At 40.8% G+C, this 16,499-nt stretch overlaps 1 protein-coding gene across 3 annotated transcripts; it reads right to left on the bottom strand.

Moving 5' to 3' along the window:
- Positions 1-1,505: 1,505 nt before the first annotated feature.
- On the bottom strand, positions 1,506-15,537 carry LOC135487515 (src substrate cortactin-like). Of its 3 annotated transcripts, none has more exons than XM_064771267.1 (16): positions 15,508-15,537; positions 13,750-13,830; positions 13,350-13,423; positions 13,078-13,207; positions 11,696-11,806; positions 10,706-10,760; positions 9,591-9,701; positions 9,170-9,280; positions 8,691-8,801; positions 7,521-7,631; positions 7,039-7,149; positions 6,431-6,664; positions 6,027-6,175; positions 5,184-5,547; positions 4,689-4,744; positions 1,506-4,227 (listed from the first exon to the last, which is right to left on the bottom strand). In XM_064771267.1, exons 2-16 carry the CDS (start codon positions 13,828-13,830, stop codon positions 4,147-4,149), a joined length of 1,890 nt encoding a protein of 629 aa, XP_064627337.1. In that variant the 5' UTR covers positions 15,508-15,537; the 3' UTR covers positions 1,506-4,146. The 3 variants fall into 3 exon arrangements, with proteins under 3 accessions (XP_064627337.1, XP_064627336.1, XP_064627338.1); XM_064771266.1 differs by having other exon boundaries at positions 15,482-15,523; XM_064771268.1 differs by lacking the exon at positions 8,691-8,801 and having other exon boundaries at positions 15,482-15,523.
- Between the last annotated feature and the right edge of the window lie 962 nt (positions 15,538-16,499).

Here is a 16,499-nt window from a genome sequence, read left to right as displayed (position 1 = left end):
ATCAATCAATTAACTTACACTTCCTTTCCACTTGTTTGGTTGATATTACCCTAATCTTTATTTTCATTAATTGATTTTGGGCATAATAATTACAACGTAATTAATTAATTGACCTGAACAATCAGCCCAGGTTGCCCATGTGATAATTCCCATGTGTGCCCCCCATGTGACACATGACAGTAAGCCCACATCTGCCCACTTGGTCCCCATATGAAACCCACATGCAAAATGTGCCTATATTTGCCTATACGTAACATACATTGGACCCAAACATGGCATATGGGACCCGTATTACCCATTCAAATACCCATATTGGGCCCAAATTCTTTGCTATCTGGGCTAATTCAAAAGGACACTTTGAAATTGCACCCTATGCAACTCCTGCCCTGATAACAAACTTCTTGCAGAGCATGCAAAATTAATAAGGTTCAACCCAGTATCCTGGGTAGGCCTTCTGCGCTATCTGAGGTGGATGAATGAGGTGGATGAATCGTCCCCATTTTGTCCGTCTTAGTGAACTCACACAGCTGTTTGACATGGGGGAGCCCCCCCCCCCCCCACCCCCGTACTTCCGAAATGTTTCAGCCAGTGCATTGGGGGAGTCCCCCCCCCCCCCGTTTGCCGCACCCTGTTTAGCCAGTTGATTGAGGGGGGGCCTTTTTTTTGTGGACCCAACAGGAAGGTCCCGGAGTGCAGATCAAGATTTCTCATCTCTTCCCCTTATTGGCCTCGTAATTATCGGCCACTGGCAGAGTCCATTGCAAGCTTCTCATTTTGTGGGGTCTTTCGTCTGTCCTGGCATCTGGGTACAAGGAGTCTCAGCTTTAGGCCTCAATTGAAAACCGATGCAGTTTAGGATCGAGTCTCTTGCTCGAGGAATCAAAGATGGAACAGTGGCGTTCCTGCCCCGCTTCAATCCACAACCTCCTCATTAAGCACTATGCCACTGGACTTGACTGGTCTCCCATATTGTGATATCGACCCTCATAATCAATCAATCAATAAACAATGTCTTATAGAGCGCCAAACTCCAGGTAAACCTGCTCAAGGCGCTACCTCCCCACCAAGAAATGCTTCCTCGAACAGCCAGGATTTTAGGAGTCGTTTAAAAGCAAGCAGCGCGTCCGCCCCCCTGATGTGCTCCGGTAGGGCATTCCACAACCGGGGACCACATGATGAGAAGCAGCGGTCACCGAATCCTGTCTTTATCCGCATACACGCCAATGACGTGTCATTAGATGACCTGGTGACACGCTGCCTCTCAACATGTTTGAGGCTCAGGTATGCAGGTGCATAACCCCGGACCACCTTGAAACACATCAGGAGGACCTTGAAAATGACACGCTGCTTCACCGGGAGCCAGTACAAGTAAGTCATAAGTCAGAAAACACTTAGTGAAATTTATCGATAAAAGACCTGAAGTCAGTACCATCAAATGTACAAACGACAATATCTAATATCATGATTGGTTTAACAATAAAATGAACAAACAAGAAGACCTGCTGTAAAATACTTCATAGTTTATTGTTAAGTTATGGATATCTCAGCACACAGTATACCTCTTTCCCGCAACGTCATTTATACAGAAATATCATAATAGCATTCCGCGAAGTTACTATTTATAGCTCACAAGGTCATTTGCATAAGATATTGATGACGTTTTAGTCACGTGACAGTCGGACATCGACACTTATTTCTATGCATTTGAGCTTATTTCAAAGTCAATTATCTTTGACCCTGCATTGTTGTTAGCATGAATGATACCATAGAGTCAGAGAGAGAAATATTCAGAACAATTATGTAGTATTTCCAACACTCGGACATATGCTAGATTGAATCTAACTGCCCTAGTTAGAAAGCCTGAATCCATTACGAAACCGCATGTTTGTCCGACATTGCCTGTAATTCAGCAATGGGGAAATAGAGGGCAGCAGCGGCAGTGACCTCATCATCGCGGAATGCTATTCTGCATTATTTTTACTATGATTAGCACGCTGTCACATATCGCACATAACTGAGGACATGTTTTTAATATAAAACACATTGAAATCCAATCGTGAAAACAAATGCCTGTGGAAATTTGGCTGTTAACAGTATTTGCCAAGTCTCATTGCATTGACTTGAAATATAACTGAACTACTGCCATGCTCATTACCATCATTTCTAGCGGGCCATATAGAAACGACCTATGCATACACACAAAGGAACGTAGACGATCTATGAACGTACATGATCTATGCATAGACACAAAGGAACATACATGATCTATGAACGTACATGATCTATGCATACACACAAAGGAACGTACATGATCTATGAACGTACATGATCTATGCATACACACAAAGGAACGTACATGATCTATGAACGTACATGATCTATGCATACACACAAAGGAACGTACATGATCTATGAACGTACATGATCTATGCATGCACACAAAGGAACGTACATGTATCATTTAAACTGGGTGTATTCACCTCACCTGAAATTGACAAAATAAGGCCATCACACGGCGTTAAAGGAGAGATCTACGGTACATGAATAAACAAAGAGATCTCGACTCAAAATGACACCGATTACATGACTGGCATGTTATAGCACCACCTTTTGTATGAATTATCCAAAATAAAAAACGACATCGCATACACGTAAGGGCAAGGAATTACCACTTCACCAGGAGACGTTCTGCAACATCATTCGGTTGGCCACGGGTTTCTACAGCATCATTTGCGGCAATGACATAATGTCAAGCACTGTGTTATTTTCGGAGTACATTGCATCATGACGACGTCAGACCAAAATCTGGGTGTACCCGAGTCTTTGTTATTACATGTTACACCAAAACATTGGCCTAATGAAGAGAAGTGGTTAACCAAAGACTGAGGCAGCCATTCACTGCTGTGATCTGTACTTCAGGTCAATGCGAAGTCACGAATTCCAAATGAGTAATCTCAAAATAGGACTAGCCAACTATCATCAGGAATTTTTTCTTTTGTTCAGACTTGAACTTTGATACAATATGAAGAAAATCGACGAAAATTTTTAAAATAATGTACTAAATCTGCATTCTTCCCTTGAACCAGGACTTCTATGAAATTTTATGAAATATCATATGGCATATTACGATAAGCTTACCCACTTACGAAGGTAATATCAGGAGCGTTCCGATTAACTATTAATCTAACTTCTAATTCTAATTTATCGGTTTACAAAATTGAGCAGACACCTGATATACAAAAGCTGCAATTTACATGCGTAGAGACTGTCCACTCTTTTTATACAATTATATACACATACACAGAGGTGAAATACCAGCAGGTTCGCATTTCAAAACATTCAAGCTGACGGGTCAAATATGCTTTCCAAGTGAAGGCTGAAACAGATCACACAGAAATGAAGCCATTTCCCCCCAATGCACAATCGAAAACGAGGACATTCTACAGTATGGTACTTTTGATTGGGGAAATGGCTCTATTCAGTAGAAGATTTGAATGCACATCACGAATTTCCCAATGCTCAACATCGTCCTTACAAGGGTAAGAATATTTGACCAGTCAGCTTTAAGAGCTAGTTGCAGCAACATTGTTTTTGACCTGCAGTCTGCCATTCTTTCATCGACAACGAAGTATGCTACATGTGGGTCATGTCATCTTCGATTCCACCACCACCATCACTCTGTAAGTACATGTACGTGCCTTGGAAATGAATATCGGATCAGAGTATCTTGGATTTCAGCTACTATTTGAAATTTTACAGGTATATCACAAACACTTCCTAAAAATACTCATGCAGGTTTACAGTTTATCATTCAAATCCAGGGAATCTCAGTAAACTTTGTCTTCTTTATCTACATAAAATCCATGGAAGAAAGAGTTTCAGGAGGGGATGCAGCTCTCCTGATGGGGCCATACCTTCTACCCCAAATTTCTGGATCCTCCACAGAATGACAAAACAATTTGCTGCTAGTTCTTCATAAAGATTGAAATCATCTCACATTTCATGCAATTCACTATCACAATTGCATATTCATGAGTAGAAATTTTCATTCACAAATTTGGTAAGTCGCATTAATCTGCATGCATAATGTCCTGTAGAAATGGAATGTCCCTGGAATATCCCTAATAATGTCACTGTTCTTCTTTCTCACTCTTTTAACTCGACATAATTTGCAGGGAAGAGACCTCGTTTGCCATGGCATTCGCCAGACCACCATCCTTCATCAATCTGAATGGAAAAGAGGTTAGTCAGCAAAAATTGTCTGAGAAAGTGCAGCGAGAACAATGTGAGACCAATTATTCACTTCTTCCGGGTTCCCACTCAAAATAAATGACATTTTTAGTGTCTGCTTTTCATGACTTTCTTGGAGGAACTTCACAACAACAAATGTGATCATTTGAAAGGGGAAACATTTTAAAGTTGCTAGAAGATCAAATTTTATGAATGTTGATGCAAACCCGTACAGAGTGCGCAGAGGGAAGCAGTCACAATGCTTTGTTTCAGAATCAGCTTGTCGGACCGAGTTTGTAAAGAGTACAGTGTTTCAAAGAGAAGATTGCCACAGTTGATAAGACCTCCCTGTTTGATAACGGAGGTCTACGCAATTGGGCACAGAACAGTTAGGCACGACAGACATAGATCTATGTCATTATGTACCCACGGTGTTCTTTTATATAAGAAATACAAACCATTTCAATATTCGTTATCACATCTTCCGGATCAAACGTCAGCTCGTCTTCATCAGCTAAAAAAAACGTTTAAATAGATATTTTTTTTTTGTTGCTTTTTTAAGGGAACATTCTGTTGATTAGCTACATTAGTACAAATCTGCACAGTCATCTTGCACCCTGCAACAGGAACTTCCATCGCCACTTTGAACAGAAATGGGACAAAAACGAAAACATCATGTTGTATATTTCGACCATTGTTTCTGAGAATAACAATCGTTAAAGTCCTGAATCTTACAAAGCTCTATTTGATACACCCATGCTGGTAGAGACAGAACCAAGTCGATTTCGCACCAATGCAACTAACTTTTTTGTTACAGATGTGGAATCTGAACCGGTCAGTTTGCAATGACTCATCCAGGTAGCTTTCTTGTGCATAACACAGTAATGCATTGCAGGATGCACTAGGAGATCCTATCCATGTGGTGGTTCCACTGTTTTTCACCATTGACCTACCTGCTTGATAGTCATACAACGCTATCGCAGTCATTGAACTTGCAGCTTCAGCAGCTTCAACAATCTCTCCCTTCACATCCTGGTACATTTCATCATCATCCTCGTAATCCTGCTGCGGTACCGCCGGTGCTACATCAACCTCAGCATACGTATCTTCTGGCTCATAATCTGTCTGCAGGTATGCTGCATCTTCGTATTGTGGTTCCGGTTCGGGCGACGGTTGCCGCACTGGTTCTGGCTGCGGCACCACTTCAGGCAGACGTACAGGAGGCTGTCGCACTGGCTCTGGTGATGGTTCTCGGGGTGCTGGTTCTTCCTCTTCTTCTTCTTCTGGTTCTTGTTCAGCAAGTTTGGCTTGTCGTTCCTGAAGACATAACCCTCGATATTTAAAAAAATCAAAGCATCAAGATGTAAACTTGTGTGTCAGTAGATTTGTTTATAAGTAAGTACTTCATGCTCATCAATATTTCTGGAGATGCCGTTACGCGTTACAATTACATCTTCAAACAGAAAACTACAGGTGCTCGTTTTAACACGGTTCATTGCCAACAATTGCCTCTTCACATCAGCAACGGCCTGTCCCGTCAATGCATGCTCACCAGTCCAACTGGGCTGTTAGCACAGATTACAAAATGGTGATACTTCCCAGCTGAGAGGTGGCAATCAAGTATGGTAGAAGCAGCCCAAACACAGAGGCTTACAGATGAGTTCATTGTACATATCAAGTAGGCCTACCCTAATTTACATTACTGTACTATCAAAAGTGGTCTTCAGAAGCCAGCAGGTACCAAAGCATGCTGAAATACTCAATGTGAATTCATGAATTACAGATATATTGCAGACCTCTTCTCGTTTTTTCCATTCCTCCTTCTCTTTCTTCTCGACGGCTTGCCTCCTCGTTCGTTCCTCTTCTGCCTTCCTCTTCGCCTCCTCGTCAGCCCCTGCCGCCATGTTCTCAAACCTCGCCCGCAGGTTCTTAGCACCTTGTGAACCTACAGATACACAAATATTGCGACTGTTGAAAGGATAATCAAGGGTTACTGGTGCCACACCTCTAATTCAAATCTGGATTTGGTACCTCTTAGGTACTAACTGGCCTCGAATCTTTGAACTGACAAGATGGATTGACCACTAAGCCACTGCAATTAGTATGCTCCAGCCAACAACCAAATTGAGTACAAAAGAAAGATCCCATTGCTCTGAATTCAGTCTCATGTGCACCCAGGAATAAAGAAATAATGACTAACTTCCTTGTGGCTTTGCTGGCACATAATTCGTCCCGATCTTTCCCTGGTCTTCAAAGCCAGCTGCAGATTTATCCTGGCGATCCTTTTGAACGCCAAACTTGCCACCAAAACCCTTGCTTTGGTCTGTCTGCGAGGAGTGTAGATCTGTCGTCTGTCCTTCGCTCCATCCCTTGGAGGATTTATCCACCCTATCTGTTTGGACACCGTATTTACCACCAAAGCCTTTGGAATGATCTGAAAAAACGTCAACAGAGAAATTGTAAATTTTGGTGTTAATTTCAAGGGTGACTCACCCAGTGGTTAATGCAGCAAGCCCAAGATCGTTTCAAAAAGTAATGATCAAATGACCTGCAATGGGAGGATGGGTAAGGTGTCTGGTTCATTTTCCAAATAAATCATGAGTTTAATACCTAACAAGGACATTTCACACCACGTGTGGCCTAAAGCAAGTCACTTTATTTAAGACACCACATCTGACACCAATCGAATGCAATTTTGCATGTATTAAACACAGCGCCTTGTTTTGGTGCCAGCGGTCTCGCACTTCCCAGAGTAGGACTTGCTAGCAAGCCAATAAACGCTGAACAATAAGTGTTGATTTTGCCTACCTGTTTGAGATGAATGTTGCTGTAACTTTTCTGTGTTTTCGTATCCAACAGCAGACTTGTCTTGACGATCTTTCTGGACGCCATATTTACCACCAAAGCCCTTCGAATGATCTGAAATTGTGAAATATTAATCATGATTATGAACTATATTACCTTGTGGTTGTTTTCTTTTGTCAGTCAGTGTTGTCAGTCAGTGTGTTCGAAATGTAAACGTAAACATCCAGCCAAAGTCAACTAAGATTTGTACAAGAAAGATCTTTTTTATGTTGTGCTCCACAACATAAAAAAGATTTCTTACAGATTCTACTTCACCAGCACAATCATGGAGACCTAATTATGACAGAAGAGCAGCCAAAACTAGTGAAAAATCTCAATTTGGGGCAAAATTGAGTGTAAAATCTCAAAGTGACAGCCTTGAGTTAGGGCTCAGAGTGCCTGTCTAGGGTCATCAAACTTGTTGATTGGTGTATCACGATATTTACCAAGTTGTGACTCGTGCTGCTGTAACTTCTCCTGGTGTTCGTAACCAAGGGCGGACTTGTCGACACGATCTGATTGGACGCCATACTTCCCGCCAAATCCCTTTGCATAATCTACGAAAAGAAAAATATGAACGATCAGATTATCAAAAATATTGCAACATGAAAACATGGATTAAGATTCACACCTGAAATCCTGGCTGAAATCTAACTTCCCATAATACAGCCTGAAAATAGTGATAAAATTGATTGAAATGTCTCAAAAGGAATATCAGGTACGCCCTCACAAATTGTTATAGAGATACATGTTCACAGTGTTTTTCAGTTGCAATATCTCCTACAAAATCGCAAAGTTGGAATTTTGAAAATTTGAATGAAATAAAGAACTGGTTTCACGAACAAAGGTTTGATATCAAGACTATCATGAGTATGACGCCCGAACAAAATATTGCCAACAAAATGTGGCAATGGGTTAGCAGTCTTTGATGAATACCTGTAGGGCAGCCAACCGAGTACCTTTTTAAGGCCCGAGCGAACATCATAATGACAACAGCACTGATGATGTAATTGACGTCACACGACATCACGAAGTACGAGCACACAGTGCCAGCAAATCACAACGACGCATGGGATCTCACAAGACGTGATCGGTTTTGCCGTGGTCGTTTTACCATATACATCGCTTTTCTGGTGTCAAAACCGACCTCTTCATGAGGCCTGAAAAGGTACATGTGATGCACCCCCTAATGGATGCAGTTAGCAACTAGCTCATTAACAGAGACAGATTTACAAACAAAATTTAAGAAAACAAATATGGAGACAACATTGAGCAGTATACTGAGCCATGCTTGAACATTTTAAAAACAGATGATTTGGGTCATGGGATCGAATAGAAATTTCATTTCATTGCAAGTTTCTTTGGTTTTTTTCTTCAGAACTGGGTGTATGGGCATGCAAAAACAAAAGAAAGGATATTTCATTTGGCAAATCCTGAAATGGAAACATGCTGAGAATTCCATCAGACCTAAATTGCAGGCGAAATGGATTTAACATAAATTATCTCTATTACAACTCCTGTGAGTGACTTCACATTTAAAGCAACATGCAAGAAGGCCGTTGCAACAAGTGACAATACCGAAGCTGAGGAAAATAACGGCAGGGTTCCGCCATTACCTATCTGCGACTCGTGTTTCTCGAGCCTGACACGGTAATCCCAGCCGACAGCAGACTTGTCCTGTCTGTCCGTCTGAAGGCCGTACCGACCTCCGAAACCTTTTGAATAGTCTGAAATGCGTACAACTAGAGCGGTGAAAAAGGTGGACTTGCAAAATGGGTTAAAGGACAGGATACATTCCGAAAGAGGAATTCTACAGACTGAAACCTCATTTTTAGTTCCATTATATTCAATGAGGAAATTCAACTTAATGAGCATGAGCACAATTTCCTTTGATAAAGCTGTACCACAAAATGACTACAAAATGGCCCAATGAGGAATAGTGTCTTTTTGTTTGCAATTATTGGGTTATTTTTTTCCCAGTATTAGTAACACTTCACATCTACAGCAGCGAGGTACCAATTCCTCAAACTATGCCTACTTAACTTACATACTGGTAACAAGAAAAAAAAAATTTTCATAAAAATAATCATCTCACCTTTTTGTGACTCATGAGCTTCAAGCTTGGCCTGGTATTCCCAACCAGTGGCCGACTTATCCTGACGATCAGTCTGGACACCAAACTTGCCACCGAATCCTTTCGAGTGGTCTGCAAAAATGATGAGCAGCAAATTAGCAAATGGTAGCAAATTGGATAATTAGTCTATCGCCATTTGAAAATGAGCAAATTTGCGATCTTTTAGCATTGCCAAGATTTCATGGTTTATTATAGTATTTTCTAAGATGGTGCTGCTAATTTTAATCAAAAATGGAAAATCAAAAATGTTTTTTGGCTAGATCATGGAGATCTAACAAAATTTGAACAGAACTAAGGACACAGCATCTTCTTTTCAACAAGAGGGTATGCCCAGCATCCTGGATCCAACCTGCAAAGCTTGCCTAACTCAAAATGGACCTACCCTTTTGTGATTCATGCTCAGCCAGCTTTGCCTGGTAATCCCACGACTCGGCAGATTTATCAACGCGATCTTTTTGTACGCCATATTTACCGCCAAAGCCTTTCGAATGGTCTGGAAGAGGAAAGTAACAATAACTTGGTTTATTTTCTCCTTGACAAAGACTACAGGTCGAAACCGGTCAGAGTTAATTAGCATTTTTAATAATACTGTACAGTGAATGACTGCCTTACTGCACAAACTAACATGACAAAGACATGCCAGAAAGTCTACGGACTAGAAAAACTCCCCATAGCGCATGCAACGAAAATCGTCTGCTAGAACGCGAGTCTTACTGGATCTATACACTTCGGTCCGCCAGACCTCTTGGTCTAAACATAATGAACCAACTGGTCTCTGTAATTGAACACTGTGCATAATACTTACTTCCCGTAGTCGTCCCGATGGCGTTTAATGCACTATCTCTCCCATATTCATGATTTTATTATCATTTTTATATGCACTTTCGCATCATTTACTTTGTACCTGATCCGCCATCTTGTCAATCACATCACGTGACTTCGGACTCGGAGATACTCCGGAAACTCCCGAAGCGTAAACTCAACAGTGCCTTCACCTTTGACCCCTGCCCTCCGGCCAATCAATGACTTTGTTTATTTTAGATATCAACAAATAGACACGTGGACAGGGAGTCCTAGTTTTTAATGACGTCCGTCATCATCCTCACGTCTTCTGTTGTACTTGTATATAAACATATATTTCCTGTCTGTACATTAGACTTTGAAAAAGGATTCAAAATATCCGAAACGTCGCCTTTACAACGTTGTAGTGTTGTTTTTTTATCAATAAAGACATGCCAGAAAGAACAGCTCTATCTCTCCCCTGGACACTTAGCTTTCAGGATTTCCAAATATATTTGGGCTCTTGTTGCCTACGTCTCCCTTTAGGTCCATTATTTCCACAAACAGCACCCCAATACCCCTAAGCCCCTGTCTTTCTCAAGTAATCCTGGTAATACGATGTCTATGACATCAATTATAGCGCAAGCATGTCATTGTGTCTGGACTGCAGCCGCTTCTACAAGGCCTCCACCAACACAGGGGTGTAGCATACTCTACCTTTTTGTGACTCATGCTGTGCAGCTTTCTCCACGTGGTCCCAACCAACAGCAGCCTGGAAGTTTAAAGCAATTCATAATAAGAAGTAGATAAAACCTAGGTTACTAGTCATCTTAAGTGCCACACAAATGTGGGCCTAAAAAACATTGATACTCTAAGATTGTACTTGTTGCAGCCTTGATCAAACCCAGTGATAACTTCTTTTACCTGATCATTTCATCACTTATCGCTGTGACGTTTATCGCAATAACAATTGTTTGTTTTCGGGGTGCTTTAAACATTACGTACAAGTCCAAGTAAGCTCATTGAAAAAAACTTCAAAAATCTATTCTAAGCTATTTGGCAGAGGCTTCAGTTTGGACTATGAGCCCATATGTATGACAATGATGAAATGATTACTGGTCTACATTTAAACAAAAAGGGAGGACTGAGCCTGTCTTACAGCTAATGACAACAAAAGGATATCAAAGGGCTATCTGGACAAAGGACGTTCTCATAAGTAGAGAAACCTAGATCAATCAACCATTTAACGCCCATATATCAAATGCAAACCTTCTCATCACCAAAATTCAATGGAAAAGTATGTCAAGATAAACCCTTTAACCTGGGAATAAAACGCTGCAGGGGTAAAGATTTACCAAGAAAATCACAACAACAAGTGAACTAACTACACAGCCATAATTTCATTCGCCTAAATAAATTTCTACTACATTTGTTGTGTGAAGCAAAATAAGGCATTTCATCACAAAATTTCAAAATTTATCAGCGCCTGCCTGAGAGATAATATTCATCGCACTCGACAACTGTTGTGTGTTGTTGGACGCACCACATAAATGCTACTACGCAAAATCCAGGCCATCCCTTGCCAAAAAGTCCAGTTCAATTGAAAGAAAACAAGGCCAGATTCCACTTCTTATAACATACTTATTCCTTTCTAAATATTTTGCAGAGACTGGGGGAACCTTCTGAACTCCACAGCTCATATCATACCTTATCCTTGCGTCCTGTTTGTACACCATATTTTCCCCCAAACCCCTTGGCCGCATCTGTCTGACTCGCATGCTTAGCTAAACCCGCCTGGTAATCATGTCCCACAGCGCTCTGAAGATATCAATGGGGGATTAGTAGACACTGCTACAACCAAATTCCTAACACCAGCAGCAGTGTTTATGAAATGACCCATAAACTCCAGCAGTGTTGTGGTTAAATGCACAGGCATACAGCAGAAATGGCAGCATTGGATATCTCCTCCGTCCTATAAACACCAAAAGTGTTGAGAACACCAAAAGTGTTGAGGACACCAAAAGTGTTGAGAACACCAGACAGGTTGAGAACACCAAAAGTGTTGAGGACCCAAGCACTGTTAGGCATTGTATGGGCCAATCAGCCATGCTTCCAAAAACCACAATTTTATTTAGTCGAACAAACTCAAATGAATTGATGATGCAAACTGAAAATAAATGCCATGTAATAATGAAAACAATGTTTTTGAAGGGCGCGCTCTCGATTCAAACTCTACTGAATTGATACCGTTCATCCAGATCTACATGCCTCTACCAGCAGTGAAGAAATTTTGAACTTACATTTATCTACGTGAATGATAATGACAAGGAGGACAACACTAACTTGAAACCAATAGGCATACTCTAAACAAGCCATGCAACATGACAACATGGTAACTAGGGCTTGAAATTACACATCTGGAATCCATGGAAAAGGAATTGTACTGTTTTAGCAGTCTTTGGTGTTATTGATATTGACTAGTAGGTCATTTGTTTCCCAAATTGGCTAAAATCGAGCCAGTATAAATAACCATCAATAAATCTTAATATTATAACCAATCATGTCAAAATAGGTAAATAAAAATACACAACGACCCAAGCTAGAACTGGGACAGCATGATTTGGGCAAACTTCAAACTCAGCTCAAACATTCCATTCATGCAAGCAAATACCACAGTTCCTTCCCATGGCCATAAACCACCATTTTGATAAGGGGCAACTTTGTTCGACATACAACCTGTTTGTGCTAAGTTTTACAACTTATGGGTGAACTGGAAATAATTAATTTGGCCTGCATCTAATTCTAGATCACTGGACTAAAAAGTGACATGACCAATGAAAAAAGGACTTTAGTTCAGATATGGTTGCTAGTTAATAGGCCAATGTCAATTATTTATGTCACAACTTTCTGTTGCCGTTACTTTAACAGCGGCAGAGGTGGAGCAGCAACAAGGAACGACCTTGACATGAAAACTTTGGTTTCTCTATGTACCTATTGCAATGGTTGTATGAAAGACAAAATAGCTATTATGATAACAACCAAGCCACCTGGAAGGCAATCCCTTATAGCCGGAGCCTTGTCATACATACGTTGTCCATCCTATCCTTCTGAACTCCAAACTGTCCTCCATATCCATAGGATGCTTTGGGACCCGACTCCAGCTCCTTTTTCTTGAAGTCTTTGTCATCTTTCTTCACACCTTCTCTGAAGTCACCCATACTGAAATCCAAGTAAGGAAAATAAACAAACTGAATCGGCCTAGTAGTTTTTACACAGCAGCCCAAGAACAAGAACATTTCATATACTTCTGAAAATGTCTTTTGGTCGACAGATACAATCAAACCTGCACATCCAAACTTACTCAAAAGCCGCTTGATGTCCTGATCCCTCAACAGTTTTGGCTCCCCATCGCTGCTCCTTCTCAGACACATCATTCTGAAAATTAAATAACAAATATCTAATTGGGAAAGAGACCTAAAATGATACATATCATATCAAATTACAAACACAACAGCTCGAAAAATAGGAAATGCACCACCTTGTTTTTTTGGAACACTGTATGAAGCTGTTTTTGAAAATACAGTCAGGGTAATAGATATTTTGAAACATATTTTTCATTCTTGAACATCATTGTATGAGCCTTAATTTATTTTATCATTGATAATCAAGTATATTCTATAATCAATTCTGCAAGTATATTCTATAGTCAATTTTTCAGTTTTTGTCTTTTCATTTCATCATTTTTTTCTTTGGATTCATACCACAAAATCTGGATCAGTTTCCCAATCATCATCATCATCCTTATTCGATGAGACGGACACTTCAACGCCAGCTTTCCACATCTGCAAAGAAAAAAAATTACATGGGGGACCTTTCCTGTGTGTCAGTGATGTACCTCCACTCTCAAACGAAAAACTATTGAAATTGCTGAGAAAAACTTTAAAATCATCTTCATTAAGTTCATGCATTGAAAAATTCTCCTTTAGAGAAGGCAGACCATTGGTGTTCAAAATCTGGAACAGGGCGGGTGCACGATTGAATGGGGGTCTCCTGGCATTATGGAGATCTGTTTAGCAGGGGTGTTTCTGGAAGAAAATACTCCTGATCCCATCCCCTCTCCCACCTCACCATGCCACTGCCCTCTAAAACTATCTGCATCCTATACACAAACATTTCTACCCCTGCAACTGCAGCCAGCTGCCTCCCTCTAGTGTTAGTAAGCCCCCCTTTAGGAGGGGCTCTTAAGATACACGTGTGTGTGGGAGTATATACTGATTTGATGAGAAATAAAGAGAGTAACTATTGTATATCCTACAAACAATTTTTTTTGGTATTTTTCTGAATTAACTCCGTTGAGTTTACCGATTTCTCCGCGATCTTCCGGTGGTGGTTGCTATCCCATTGGTTGAAATTAATTTAAATTAATTTAAATCTTCATGGGAATTCGCTACATCATATGCCTAAGAAATTGGCCAATTATATTAATATTTTTATTAGAGAAATATCCGTCCTAAATAATGACAGAAAAGGGTGGTTTATTTCAATTTTGTGTCGACATGATCGAGGTCACGTGACATAAAAACAAAACAATCGCACACACCCGTCCAAAAAAGGCACTTTAAGAAAAACAAATACGTTTTTCCAGCTTAAAACCACACTGACGACTAAGTTATATTGGTCTTCTGCCCAAATCTGAAGTATCAAAATGAATCACAAACTAGAACTAGCTCTATTTAGCAAAAGTTGCGTGAAAAATTCGGGTGAGCGACATTCTGCACCCTAGCGGCCAATAATTAAACTACTTTCAGCCGTCTGCTCCGGTCTCGTTAGGGAGTTTTTCCCAAATGTACGCGATGATGACGTGCCCCATTAACAGGACGTAACATCTATTTTAAAATGCGTTTCCAAAGTGAATGCATGAGGACAACCTATTTGTGTCGTATATCACTGGAAACGCCCGATTCCCGTGAATAAGGACAATCACAATGTATTACATTACCAAAACAAAAATGTGTCGGAAGGAACTATATGGATGGTCCCATCGCACCCCCCCCTCCAGCAGTATGACACAGAAGGGCTAGTTGACTGTCCACCAGGGGGGTTTGGGGGGAGCTTCCCCCCAACGCACTGGTAAAAACCTATGTCGACGGAGGGGGGTTTGGGGGGTGTCCCCCCATTGTAACAGCTGTAGTTGTTAGAGCTTGCACTTAACATATGCTCGTAGGGGGGTTCGGGGGAGCTCCCCCGACCTAAAGGGGGGCTCACTAAGTCCTTGACTTTACATATTATTCACTGTACAAATGCACATATACATTTTGTACAGGAACTTTGTGGCATTTTTGACCACATCTTTCATGACATCAATCCCCATTAAACCGATAGTTTCCAATGCAACATGTGCAATGTCAATTTCAGCATAGTCCTGACATATAATAGCAGCCTGATAATCGATCTGAAATATTCAATTCTATCTGTGATGAGAGAAAATCATACTTTTGTGAGGTTTTTGAAGCACACACCCTCAAAATTAGTCACTTCCGGGTTGAGACTGTTGGTGCGTCGGTTTAGGGTACACTTTTTCAACCATTCCAGCAAGACCGATGAATAAAACCTCATCTTTGGATTAAGGTAAGTGAACAAATCAATTGAAATCAAACAGACTACTTATCGATTCATGATAACTCGAAGAGCCATTACTCTATCTTCGCTGATAGAATATTTTGGTCAGGCCAAATTTGTGGTCTTTCATTTTGCCGGTTGTGACTTTCTGCTAAAGACATGCTGTGACTTCCTATTCAGGGGGTCACTCATCCAATCTGCATGCAATTTCGTGTTCTGGCATGCTTGGCAAAGAATGCTCATTCTTGTCCACCTTGTGGGCCTGCAAAGCACACAATTGGCACCCATGCGAAACATGGAAAGCCCAATTTTGAACAGAGTTCACTCAATATCATAACGGCCCCAATTGCCCTAAAATTCATCTCTCAGCCCCGCTGAAGGGGTGTGCATTGGAGCTACTCCCTGCCTATCATAAGGAGTGCTGAAAAATCTTCATAGACACGGATGTGCATCCCCTTCCAAGATGGTGACCGCCTGGGAAAGGACGAAACTATTCTGCTCAAGCTTGATATCCTTGGGGTTCTGCATTCTGTTCCTGTGCTATGCAGCCAAGGATGAACATCTTCAACATCGACAACAATGGTCTAGCGATCTTGAGTGTAGGATTAGGTGGTATTCAGCAACATGGTTACATGAAGCAGGTTACATGTAGCATTCCAAGACATGTTCAGGCTAGCATCCTCTCATTTCACCAATTCCATGGCCGAAATTGTAAAACTTGTCAACAGCATGCAGTGATAAACTCTGGAGTATGTTTCTAAAACTGGCTAAGGTAAGGACAAAAATCAGCAAATGCACTATTGAATTTTGTAGAAAATTTTATTGGTTTGGAATTATATAGAACAAAATCACCCCACATGGTAAATGAAAATAACACGAAATGTAGATTACA

This window comes from Lineus longissimus, chromosome 5 (assembly GCF_910592395.1).
Source record: "Lineus longissimus chromosome 5, tnLinLong1.2, whole genome shotgun sequence".
Classification (NCBI taxonomy): domain Eukaryota; kingdom Metazoa; phylum Nemertea; class Pilidiophora; order Heteronemertea; family Lineidae; genus Lineus; species Lineus longissimus.
The sequence above is the reverse complement of the archived record's forward strand: the minus strand, read 5'-3'. Positions and strand labels throughout refer to the sequence as shown.